Source organism: Oryctolagus cuniculus, chromosome 11 (assembly GCF_051225735.1).
Source record: "Oryctolagus cuniculus isolate XC-2025 breed Fujian yellow rabbit chromosome 11, ASM5122573v1, whole genome shotgun sequence".
Taxonomy (NCBI): Eukaryota; Metazoa; Chordata; class Mammalia; order Lagomorpha; family Leporidae; genus Oryctolagus; species Oryctolagus cuniculus.
The window spans coordinates 27,859,064-27,872,329 of NC_142877.1; the positions used below are offsets into that span (position 1 = coordinate 27,859,064).

At 48.2% G+C, this 13,266-nt stretch overlaps 1 protein-coding gene across 2 annotated transcripts in view; it reads left to right on the forward strand.

The window, feature by feature from the left end:
• The first annotated feature begins 768 nt into the window (after positions 1–768).
• TGM3 (transglutaminase 3) overlaps positions 769–13,266 on the forward strand; it is a 53,040-nt gene continuing 40,542 nt past the window's right edge. Inside the window, exon 1 of one of the 2 annotated variants that reach the window (XM_051845192.3) lies at positions 769–890. Coding sequence is in view for 1 of the 2 variants with exons in the window: in XM_008256217.5 (XP_008254439.1) it covers positions 11,373–11,379 (7 nt within the window). In the remaining variant the exon portion in view is untranslated. Of the gene's footprint in view, positions 891–11,249; positions 11,380–13,266 lie in introns of those variants that run through there. The other variant, XM_008256217.5, reaches the window with a different exon arrangement.

A 13,266-nucleotide genomic window follows, 5' to 3' on the forward strand; every position in this document is an offset into this window, starting at 1 on the left:
TGAAACAAAGATATTACAAGTTGTCCATGAACTTTGCAAAGTCCCTTTGTTTTAGTTCCTTTGCCCCATTACTCCTTGTCCATTCATGCCTCACTCCTACTGCTCCGAACCCAGAGCCAGCATAGCAGAAAGGAAGCCAAGTCTAACTGCATTTTCCCAGTTTCATGGAAGGACTGCATACCAGCAGGCCCTGTGGTTGGGAGGCTGAGGTGATGGGCCAAGTGAGAGGTGGCAGAGAACTCTACTCTCCTTTGCCAAGTGAGTCCTCTCCGTGCTAGGCAGCTGTGAGAGGAGATGAAAGAATGCTTTCAAATTGTTACAGAACTAACGCCCAAAGTCATAAATCCATCACCTGAATAGCAGACTCATCCCATGCCCCAACTTGTGGGCAAAATCTTGGACTGTTTGCCCAGGCAAGAAGCTCATAAGGTGGGTATTTAGGGGATGTGAAGTGAGAAGGCCAGGTTAGAAATCTGAAAGGGCAAGGATTAGAAAGGCTTCTAGGAGCCTTGGCACCATGACAGACACAGCAGGATCTGCCCTGGGAACAAAACCATCACTCAACAAACAGAAATCAAGCATAAGGTTTATGTCAGATGCGGTTTGGTTGTGGGGGAAGAAGCAAGGAGTCAACCAGAGAGGGAGGGATGGACGGGCAAGCTTGCCTTTCAGTAGGGACTGAGCAAGTGGGGCGATCAGGTGCATCGATTCCCTGTGGGCTGCTACTGTTTTCTTATTACCCTTTTCTTCCCCCCTCCCCTCTCTAGGGAAGTGTTAGAAGAAAGCGCACAGGCCTGGGAGACAAAAGTGGCTTTGGGTCTCAGTCTGCTTTTGCTGCTTTTGTGACCTTGGGCAAGTTACTTCGTTGCGCCTCGGTCTGTGTGTGAAAGGTAAGAACAATATGCTGTGAGGGCTGAGCAAGTTACTGTTGATGGATTCCAAAGTGTGGCATTGACTTTGACACGGAGACAGACGTCTTCAAATTCTGTTAGTGGTGTGTGTTTTTCAAATGCCTTCAAAATAATTAGCATGCCAAACACTTTGTGCATGTTATTAATTGGTACAAGGCTAAAGTAGTAACGGAAGTTTGTTTTTTAAAAAAAAAAAACTTGGTTTATAGAAAATAATGGTATAGGCTGGTATACAGACAGAGTAACCCATGAAGGTGCAGTGTGGATGACTCAGGTGTGGGAAACTGAGTTTATTCTCAACCAAGCATGGTGATTAGCGCACCGCCATCATATATGGTCATTTCTCCTTGGAAAGGAAGGAGAGAGAGAAAGGCAGTGAGAGAGGGAACAAGCCTACTTCTCTACCTGCTCAGTCTCCTATGTCTGTCGCAGTCTTACTCTTCTTGAATTGCCTCCTTACCTCCGTGTTCTCCCAGGTCGGGCTCTTGGCCGTCCGGGTAGGACGTTCTTGGCTGAAGTCCTCTGCATGAGCGGTCCTCAGAAGCTCTAACCGCCTGTGCCAGATCCTCATCCCCAACACTTTCTAGGACGTCTTCTGGAGCTTTTGTGGGAACGAACGTTTGATAGGTGAGAGAGACAGGGACTGAGAGGTACTTAGAGAGGAGAGAAGAGAAGCATGAGGAGGGGAGAGTGGTGGAGACAGTGAATCAGTTCATGACTCTTGAGTTGGGGGCACAGACCTGACATGCCATCCTGTTTCCTAAGTTGACTTTTCTGTTTTTCTCTCAAAGACGTGGGAATCCAGAGATGGGCAGGGACCTGCACAAGAACACAGTGTGGGCCCAAACCTAGATGTATCAGTTCTTGGTCCCCTTCTTTGCTTTCTGTGTCATAATGGAGAGTCTGAGTTTTACAGCCCTACAAGAACCAAGTCACTTCTCCTTTAGGGCAGGCTCAGGGGTGGCTGTCTCACCGAGTATTTTGGAAGCTGCTTGGGACACCTGCATCCCACATTTGAGTGCCTAGGTTCTAGTCCTGGCTCTGCTCCCAATTCCAGCTTCCTGCTAATGCGCACCCTAAGAAGCAACAGGTGATGATTCAAGTTGTTGGGTCCCTGCCATTCATGTGGGAGACCCAGATAGAGTTCCAGTTTCCTGCCTTTGGCCTGGCCCAGCCCCAGCTATTACAGGCATTGGGGGAGTGAACTAGTGGATGGGATTTCTATCTCTGTCTCTGTCTCTGTCTCTGCCTCTGCCTCTGCCTCTGCCTCTATCTATCTGCCTCTGAGATTAATAAACAAAAAAGAAAAAAAAATTAACAGGTTCAGGTGTTAGAAGCAAAAAATTCCAAAAGCCAGGGGCTATATAGCACTGAAATCCAAACTATCAGGCCAGAAGTCAGCCCTTCCCTGACACAGGAGAGAGTACTGAGGGAGAATCGCCTGCCTGCAGCACAGCCTTTACCAGGCTGAGCTGAGAGAGAATGGGGCAGGGTTGTGGCCCAAATGGTTTGTTGACAATCACTGAGTCTAATGGCAGGTGTTCTGGCTGAGTGTGTACAGCACATGAGGCCAAAGACAAGCTTGAGACAAAACCTCTTTCCCAAGGCCACCCCGAGACTTAGTGACAGAGCCAGGACTAGACCATAAGTCCCCAGGCAGCTAACTTTGCTCTCCGATTTCACCCAGATGTAACTGTTGAGGGCAGAGCCTCTGATCCAAATGGAGTTCTCCCAGCCACTCTGCTGCAGGATGAAGGTGAAGAGAGGCCAAGTGTTGGGGTTCCTTGGATGTAGACAGTAGCTAGAAAACTCTCTATTTGGTCCTGTGTGGTTGTTGACTTGAATGAATAACTCCACTTCCTTTCATGTTCCTCATGCACAAGTCCTATAAATATTACCACATCTCATAGAGTAAGCCTCATTAGAATTTTCCAGACATTTACATTCCAGAGAGGCGAGCAGAGCCATTTCCCATAAAGTCCCCCACTTCCTACCACCCAGACTCTTCCTGCAGAGTGGGTTGTGGCATCATTTGCAAGTCACTCCTCCAGTTTAAAGTTATTGACAGCCTTGCTGAGAAGGCCCATGTGATGCTAGGACAAGCCTTTGCCCTTGGAAATTTATAGCTGTCTTTACAGATGCATGAAACTAAGATCTCAGTGTGCTACATGGGAAACTCCTCCTTTTTCCTTGAGAATTAGTGACCTTTGGTATTGGATAAATTTGGTGAAGACTCAGAGTCCCAGTCAAGTCCAACAAAAAGTCAATTTTCAAACTGTAAAATAATTCATTAAAGTCCTGTAGTATTGAATCCATTTTTATTTACCTTATTCAGTATGTAATAGGATAGAAAAAAGTGGGAAATGAATCATAGCAGCCTTATTTGGAAAGATAGTGAAGAGCTTGGTGACTAAACTAAGCATGATGGCAGGTGTGATGGTAGGTATGACAGTAAGTATGGTGGTAGGTGCGATGGTAGGTAAGACAGTGGAGTCATGACAAGGTGTGATGGTAGCTATGATTGGTAGATGTGGTGGTACTTGTAGTCAGTAGGTATGATGGTAGGTATGATTGATAGATGTGATGGAACATGTAATCACTAGGTATGATGGTAGCTAGATTGGTAGATGTGATGGTACATGTAATCAGTAGGTGTCATGGTAGGTGTAAGGGTAGGTGTTGTGGTAGATGTGATGGTAGGTATGATGGGAGTTGGGGTGGTAGGTATGATCAGTAGGTGTGGTGATAGATGTGATGGTAGATATGATACTAGTTATGATAATTGAAGTGATGGTAGGTGTGGTGGTGGATGTGATGGTAAGTGGGGTAGTAGGTGTGATGGTAGGTATGATTCTAGTTGTGATAGTTGATGTGATGGTAGGTACAGTGATGAATGTGATGGTAGTTGGGGTGGTAGCTGTGATGGTAGGTATGGTGACAGATGTGGTATTTGGGGTGATAGGGATGGTCAGTACAGGTATGGTGATAGATGCGATGGTAGGTATGATATTAGTTGTGATAGTTGGTGTGGTGGTAGGAGTGGTGGATGTGATGGTGGTTGGGGTGGTGGGTGTGGTGATCAGTAGGTGTGGTGGTAGGAAGGTACAGCGAGTAGCTAGTGAGGAGAGTAGATTGTGTGCTGTCACAGCCCCTTCAAATGTATTGTTCCATGAACACACCCACACTCTGTTCCTCCCTTATCTTTCTCTGATACTTTTCCATTTCTCTTTTTGTCCAGTTTCTTTTTTCTGTTGGTCTCATCTATGCTTTGAGCATGGTTTATGATGCCTCTTTCACGAATCTTTTCTCAATTCAGCAGGCAACCTCTTGAGCCTGCCCGCATACTTAAGTAAGTACATTCTGTACTTGGCTTCTCTTTTGATTGTCAGCTCTTAGAAGAAAGATCTTATTTTATTAGGACTTTTTAGAAAAATTAAAGAAAACTTGCCTTTTTTCTTGTTACATGATTTACAAATGTTCATTATAGACACTGGAAAGCACAATAAAACAAAATCAAGGAATACAAACTAGTTATATTTTTGTATGACATTTTAGGCTTTTAAAATCCCTGGATTTGCTATAAAGATATAGTAAATACTACATTAAGCTTTAAGTCTATACTACAGTGCATCATTAACATCTTTCTGTACTGATGTGGTTATATTCGTAAGTGGAAATACATAATGTAGTTTTTCTGTGCACATCATAAAAGTTGATAAGAAATACAGAATAGCATCAAGAATCATATTAAAAATGTTTTAATCATATTATGTAGACCACTGTTCACGCCCCAGTATATATCTTTTCATAAGTTTTTCTGTAAGAACTAGTGTGTGGAAGTGTATCACTGTTATATGTATATTTAAATATGCTCATTCATATATACAATTTTAATTTTTACTAATAAATTTTGATGAACATTTCAATGTTAAATCATAAGGTATCTATATCATCCTTTTTATTAGTTTTTAAGGCTTATCTATTATTTATTTATTTAAAAAACAGAGAGACAGAGGGAAAGACAGAGACAGAAAGAGAGAGCACAGTCTTTAATCTGCCAGTTCATCCTCCAAATGATCACAGCAACCAGGGCTGGGCCAGGCTGAAGCCAGGAGCCAAAAATTCTATCCAAGTCTCCTGTGTGGGTACAGGGACCTAAATGTCTGGGCCATTATCTGTTGCCTCCCAGGTGCATTGGCAAGAGGTTGGATAGGAAGTGGAGGTGGGACTCAATCCTAGGCACTCCAGTATGGGATGTGAGTGTCCCAAGCAGCAGCTTAACCTGCTGTGCCACAATGCCTGCTCCATTGACCTTTTTAATATCTGCATAGATAATGTGTGGACCTGCCACAAATTAATAAATTTTCTATTACCATTTACATTTTCCAGAATAGTTCTTTAACAAATGCCATGCCTCATCCTAGTGTATGCATTGGTACCTGCGTACCTTTATGGGTTCTGATACAAATTGCCCTCCATAAACTGTTTTCAGTTTTTAATTTCCAACAGTTGTACTTGTAATGACACAATAAATGTTGTGTAGGTGCATGAATGTGATCCAGACATAATTCTTTGTCCCCTTTAATCTTTATCTAATGTTAGGCCATTAGAGCTAACAAGGATGCACCTTCTGGCTAACATCTACTCATATTTTGTGGACTCACTTCATGGGTCAACCCCAAATGCTGTGACTTCCCCCAGGGGCACACGCTAGCACTCTGTGGGCACCTCTAATGAGCTTTATTTTTATTGATTATCTATGTGCATGTCTGGCTCACCCTCCCCTTCCCATAGACTGAGGAGAAATGTGTCAGGAGGCTGTTCGCCTGCTGGGGGTTGGTCTGGGCTGGAAGACGCCTCATGGAAGTCTGTGCCTCTGTTGCAAAATCTTCCACAACTCTAAATCCCTTAATTAGAGGGAGAAAAAAGGCAAATGATCAATTAGCTACTCTTTTTTCATCTTTCTATCCCTAACTAGCATAGAGTAGTTACTCATTAAATGTTTATTAAATGAGTGAGAACTACGAGATGACAAGTAGAACATAGACAAATTATGTGTATGTTTGCTTAATAAAATAGTGAACTGAACTAGTAAAAAAGTTCCATTGCTTGTCTGTCTTTTTCCATCAAGGGCAGGCATCTCTTAGAGTTCACTGAGCCTCATACACGAAGGCATTCAATGAATGAGCATGAACACGAGTTATAAGGGGCTTTTCAATTCCTTTTCTTCCTTTGGAGTTTGGTGTGGTTTTGGTTGTCTGGGCAGGAGTGGAATATCTGTTTTGCTATCAGTCCCCAGGACCCTGGTGGCTGTCCAGCCCAGAGTTCTTAATCTCATAATCCCCAGAATCAGTAAGGGCCATCTCCTGGACCAGAGACCCAGTTCTGTGCTCACTGACCTGGAGTGGTGGTCAGAGAGAGCCAGGTGGAGTCGGTACCAGCCAGGCCTCTGCTGTCACAAAGATCTGGGCTCAGATCCTTGTGTTGCCACTGGTTCACTGCATTACCTTGTCAAGTGCTTGGTCTCTTTAAGCCTCTGACTTCTCCAGAAAATGGAACAGTAACACCATCTCCCATGGAACTCAGCATGGAATCCAGCATCAAGATTGGTGACCATGTGGCCATGTGGCCACCCACCCCAAGGGTATTCATGGGAGAAGCGCTAACATGTTGAGATCAGGCATTGTTAAGTGACTGGTGAATGGCACTGGGCGCGTTCTCAGGCTGGAGGTGGGGAAGTCAGTGTGTTGTGTCCTATGCACAGGGCTGTGACATATGGTATCTCATGACTGCATGCGACACTCTGAAGGATAGGCAGTGCCGAGGTCAGCACGCCCATTCTTCAGAGGAGAAACCTAAGGCTCGGAAAGGCCAGTGATTTGCCTGAGGTGGTTCACACGGCTGGAATGGGACCCTGAGACTTACAGCAGATCTGCTTGTCTCATCACCACACTGGCATGATCAGGAAGGGAGATTTGCCTTGGGCCTTGATGATAATAAGACCTGGATACATAATGGAGAAAGGATATGTTCCAGGCAGATGTGTTTTATAAAGAGGTAGAGGCGAGGATAATCACATTGGGCTCTAAGAAAAATGGTTAGACGTGGTTAGTTCACGTAAGAGTAGTGGGAAGTACTGGAATTAAGGTGGAACATGTTCTGGAAGGTCCTGACGGCCAGGCGAAGGCACCTAGGCTGTGTTAGTTCAAGGGGAGCCATTGACAGTTTCAGAGGACAGGAGTAGCATGATCCACAGGAGCAACAAGATGGTGGGAAGCTTTGAAGTCGTGACTCATCAGGAATGGTTGAAGGAACCGATATTTAACCGAGAGAAGAAGACTGGGGGGGGGGGGTGCGGGGAGGGCGTCTGCCAGACCTGGGAAGGATGGAGTTAGACATAGGCTTGCTTGACATGGTCTCCAGGAGGGGGCAGGGTTGGGGGGGAGCACTGGGGATCAGTGGTAGCAGCTCTAGGGAGACAGATTTTCAGTTCAAACGAGGGACAACATTGCAATCCTTGCAATGCACTTGAACCCAAATTCATGGTGAGCTCACTGCACAGCATGCCCTGGACCCTGGGGAAGGAGCAGTGATTGGATATGGCAAAGGTCCTTGTGCCCTCCTGGAGCTCACAGGAAAGGGAGGTGGCCAGGCCCTAAATGACAGCTGGGGCTCCTCCTGTAGGGGGCCAGGCTGCCATGGGAGGGGTCAGCGCCTCATCACTGGAGTTGGGGAGAAATATGTCAGAAGTAGGGTTTCCCTGCTGGGGGATGGTCTGGGCTGGATGACACTTCATACGATTCTGTGCCTCAATACTTGTTGCAAAATCTTCAGCAGCCCTAAATCCCTTAATTAGAGGGAGAAAAGGGGCAGCGATCACTTAGCTCCTCTTTTTCAAAGCCTACATGTGCGTGCTTCATCTTCTCTGCAGTCTGAGGTGCAAGGAGTGTAGCCAAGCAGGAATTTCATCCTGCGTGTATAGCTAGGTGACTCCACCTATGAATTGAAAATCATTTAGCTGAGATTGTGACACCGTCTGCAAATTACCTTCTGCCTACAGGTTGGGGCTGTGGCCGCGGCCGTGGCCATGGCCATGGCGAAATCCTCCAGTAGCTAACATTAAATCAACTCGGGGCACACTCTTATTGGGGCCCTGCTGCTGGTTCGGTTAAGAGGGTGCCCACGAACTTGGCTGGAGCAGTATCCATGCAACACCAGGCTGTCCACAGAGGAGCATCATGGCCATGATTTCCCCAAGGTTTTGAGCCTCACTCTGGCCCTGGGAGGAAGATGGGTCAGACTAATGAGGACACTGGGGGTCAGGAAGTACAAGGATCCAGCCAAGGTCACACAGCAGACAAGTTACAGAGCCCGGCTCGAATCCAGGTCTTCTGAATGTAGCTTGGGACATTTTTCTACTCTGCCACTCTCGGGTCAAGACGGATGACCATAGAGCCTTCCCAGGGAAGGCCGAGTGGCCAGCAATCAGGTGCCTCTGTCCAAACCCCTGGGTCTCCCTGAGAAATCTACAGCTCACAAGACGGTGGGTTCTTCAGGGACGGCAGTAATGCTAATGATATCGATATTAACTTCTTTGAACCCAGCTGTGCCAGACGCTGTGCTGATTAAGCACTTGGTTTTCATTCTCAAGCAAGTCCACCTTGAGTTTGCAGATAAAAAAAAAAAAAAAAAAAAAAAAAAAAACAGAGGCTCTGAGAGGCGAGGTGAGGTAGCAGAGCCAAAAGTTGAGCCCAAGTCCATATGACCCCAAGTTCCTGTCTGGGGGCAGCAGCCTGCCTACCACCTGAGTCTGAGTCCCTGTGGCTCCCAGGTCAACAACAACGACAGCAGTAATAATAAGCCGAGCCCCTCCTCTTATGTGTGCCACGCTGGAAGGACAGGGAGCACTCACATCCTCTCATCCTGCTCCTCTTGCTCGTAGTTCTCAGGGTTTCTGGCAGGCCTGACCCTGCCAGCAGGGGCCTTGCAACAGACACAGGGGCCAAGATCACCTTTGCCTCCTCCCTGGGGCCCAGTGTTCTTTGACACTCACCTTCCCAACTCTGCTCTCTTCTTGGTCATCTGCCAGAGCCAACGGTGGGTCCCCATCTGCCTGGCGCAGGTGCGGACCCCCTCTCACAGCTGCCAGGGGCCTGGGAGGTCTGAGCTCCTCCTTCATCTAGGCAGCCTCTGAGGTTGGTGCTGGAGCCCCTTGCACCTGCACCGGCTGCTTGAGTAGCCTGAGGTCCATCTACCAGCAATAATAGTAGCACCTGTGTCCCAGGGTGGAAATGAAGTGGGAGAAGGTCATTTACAAGGGCTCTTCCAACAGTTACAGAAAATCAGTATTATGAAAAAATGATGCATGGATTTCAAAAATATTCCTCCACCAAAGTAAATATCTTTCAATTCCATTTTGCACAAACTTTTTGAAGTACTCTCAGACATGGAACATTTAGCCAGTGCCTGCCCACAAAAAGCACTAACTGGATGGCAGTAATTATTCCTACCTTTACAGTTGTGGATGGACTCATTGACTCAGAAATCTGGATTTCAGGGGCTGGCATTGTGATACAGTGGATTAAGCTACCACCTGCGATGCTGACTTCCCCTATCAGAATGCCAGTTAAAGTCCTGCCTGGCTGCTCCACTTTCAATCCAGCTCCCTGCTAATGTGCCTGGGAAATTAGCAGAAAATGGCTCAAGTCCTTGGGTTTCTGCACCCCTGTGGGAGACCCAGATGGAGTTCTAGGTTCCTGGCTTCAACCCATCCCAGCCTTGGCCACAACCAATTGGGAAGTGAACCAGTGGATTGAAGTTTCTCTGTCACTCAGACTTTCAAATAAATAAAATAGATCAAGAAAGAAGGAAGAAAAGAGAAAGAGAGACAGGTTAGTTTCCTGCCATGGTTAAGCCCTTCACTGGCTTCAGGAAGAAGATATGCATAGCATGCAAACCGTCCCTTCAAGGAGCCCAGACTAGGGGTGGGGATGGTTGCCTCGAAGGTGATGCATATCTTAATAGGGGTCCTAAAATGTACAGAAGCCTGCGGGAGTCCAGAGGACAGAGGAAGGTTGTTTCCAAGACACCAGTCTATGCTGTCTCACCTTTCCCAATGTCCAGCCTTTCCGCCTTCTCGCAAAAGACCCAAGTCCATCATCATGCCACTCCCCACTGGGGAGGCCTGGGGACATTTTCCCTCTGCTGTGAATACTTGAAACATTACTTTTAAATAAATGTATTAACTTCCTCTTCTGTCACAGGAGGCTTTGCTGCTTATAGATAATATCCATAGTGGGATCTTTGAAAGAGACACATCCTTAAAAACCAGCAAGCAAAAATACAGGATGGCAGAGGTCTCCCCTTGCCTCCACTTACTGTGCCCATTGTAGAAGCAGGGCACAGAGAGCGTCAGTGACAACCGGCAGACTCACACAGTGTGTTCGCTCAGCAGAACCCCAAGGTCAAGGCTACTCCTGCTACAACTTTAAGAAGAACAGTTTTCTCCCCAGGCTGGAATCAAACTGCCGATCCATCCCCCACGGTGTCTGGGTTTAATCCACGGTGGTATACGTACCTGTGCATTACGTTTGCCCCATGGCATGCATTACTCCCAGAGTGGACAAGGGTGGGCATGGTTATCCTTGGACACACAAAGGCTTCCAGGCTTCCTGGCTGAGCGATGGCCCACGGCCCAGCCAGCGTTAGCACCAAGGGCTTCTCGCTCCAATCACAAGCTCTGGCTGCTGCCCTGCGGCTCTGCACAAACAAATTGTGACCTGTCTCACACGCCCGTGCAAGTGGAAACTGCTAACACACAAGGAGACTTCAAAAAGTTGTTGAAAGAATGGAATTACAAGATAAGTTTATTTGGGTGCAAAAAGCGTAGTTTTTCATAATACTCATGTTTGTAAACTTTTGGAAACCCCTCATATGCGTGGATTTCAGAATTTTTTTCGCACCTAAATAAGCGTCTCTTTTAGTTCCATTCTCCATGAACTTGTTGAAGTCCCCTTACAGGTGTGTGGTGAGAAAGGACTTCACAGTTTTCTGCTTCTGGGTTCTGCCGACCGGTAGGGGACTTCCCGAAGTCGGCTCTGGACAAAACAATTTGAGGAGAGCATGGCGTCCTGTCCTAAACCTGGCGAGGCAGGAAATTCTTCATCTTTAAAAAAAATTGATAAAAGCGAACTATTCGAGTTTCCTCCTTATCTGCCGCTCCTCCCCGAGCTGGTCTTGCTCAAGTGTGATGACCTTCCTTTGGGTGACAAGTATGTCGTAAGTGAAACGTTTACAGGCACTACAGGACCCACCTGGTGCCTCGCCCACCTCATTAGAATTCTAATTGGGGTGTGTAGGAGCGGCTTCTATAAATGGTAGGGCAATCCCTGGCAGCCCGTCTCCCCACACTATCCGTGCCATTCCCAGACGAGCCCGCGGAGAGGCAGAGGAAGGTGGAACATGGCTGGTGAGTGTGCGGCATCTTCTCCACGGGGCTCTCACTGGAACCCCGTTCCGCCCGCCTTGGGCTACCCGGGACAGCCGCCCTGCCTTTGGGACTCCAAACACTGGGTCTTACTGTGTCAGAGCTCTGCACGGAGCAGCTCTTTCTCAGCAGCTGCCGGGGCCCTCTAGCGCGTTTCCGGGGGTGGGACATGATCGGAAGGTGCCCCCACGGAACGAGCAGGGGATAGAGGAGCAGCCGTGCCTTCCTGATGCTTCTTTCACACATCGGTCGCCACCTTTGTGAAGCCAAGCCAGATGGCACGCGCTGCCCGTGTTTCTCCATGTAGCTTTATCTGCGGTCAGAGGCAGAGGCAAAGAAGGCACAGCTCAGCGCTCTAAGGGGTGAGAGAGACGCCCTGGAAGTCGGTTGGAAGAAACCACCGGCATCACTGGAATGCTCCTAAGTAAACTTCCCGAGGGGAAGTCCCGGGAAGGCGGGTGGAAAGTGATTTGATGAGCTGAAGCCCAGGAGCACAAGGAGCAGGTGTGCCACGAGATCCTCGCTGGGGCCAAGAGCAGCACCAGGGAAGAGGGGTGGCAAAGAACAAGAAGTGCAGGTTCCTTAGGTCTGCGGTTACTGTCGAGGATCTGAGCACTTTGTTACTCAGCACTCCAGCTAAGCAGCGTGTTAATTATCGCCTGTCGGGGTGCTCAGCCTACTGGGTGGACAGCGACGCCAACCCAAACAAGGCATGAGTCAAAGCTGTAAAATATTGTGAATGGTGGTTAGGACCGCAGGAGGGTTTGCCAAAGAAATCACTGAGCCAAATGTACAAGGTGAATCTGCTTGCTTCAGAGATCACCAAGGCCAGGACAAGAGGGGTGCACAAATGGGCCCTGCCGGGAACGTGCAGCTTGGCTGGGCTGCTAAGAACAGGAGCTCACACTCTGGCTCCAGTCCTCCGGTCGACTCAGCCAGAGGGAATGGTAGCTGTCATCCAGCCACCTCCCTTCCCCCAGGGAGACTGGGGCCCAGGAGCCTGCGAGCCGTACCAAGGTCACAGAGAGAGTTGGTAACAGAGTCCTACTCAGTGCCAGTCACTAAGGGAGCTTTCTGCTGTGTCCTGGGCCAGAGCTGAGCTCGGCTATGGAAGCATGGGGCCCCTGGGGCATGGGAGGAGCCATCCTGGAGCTGGGCTCATCTGAGCCCTGTTACCAGCTGTCACTGTTTCCTCCCACTGCAGAGCCTCAGGTCTGCAAGATGAACGGCTTGAAATATATGGCCTTTGAGGCTCCTTTGAGCTCTCTCTCTCTCTCTCCACCCCCCTTATCTCCCTCCCCTCCAAAAGGAAACCAGGAACAGGAGGCAGATGGGCCCAGTACGTGCCCAGCCCAGGTGGTGAGCTCAGTTTGCAGTGGAACCACACAGACAGCCTGCCCACTGTGAGCTTGACACCCTGGACACCCGTGTGTCAGGTGCCTGTGACGTTGTGCTCATACAGTTTGACATCTGAATTGACCAGAAATGTCCCAAAGTCCCAACAGGATCCTCAAAGGCTAGCTGGGAAAAAATCAGCCCTGAGAGAGGTGGAGCATAGAGAGGCAAATGCATCCAGCCCCTTAAACTCATCCCACGAGCAGCTCTTAGCTCGGCCCCTATCGGAGCCAGCAAGGGCTCAGTGCTGCTGGGATGCACGAATTTGCTCCAGGGATTCCTAAGGGAAAGGGGCTGTGTGCGGTGCAGCAGGGGAGGTGAGGAGCAGGGTCTGCCTCAGCGAGCTTGCAGTATGGTGGTGCTTGGTGATGCCAGTTCAGAGGTGAGGAGACTGTCATCAGGGTACATGCCAAATACAAATCAAGAGCTATGGAGACCAAAGGAGATGCATCTTGGCTGGGATTTGGGGTAGGG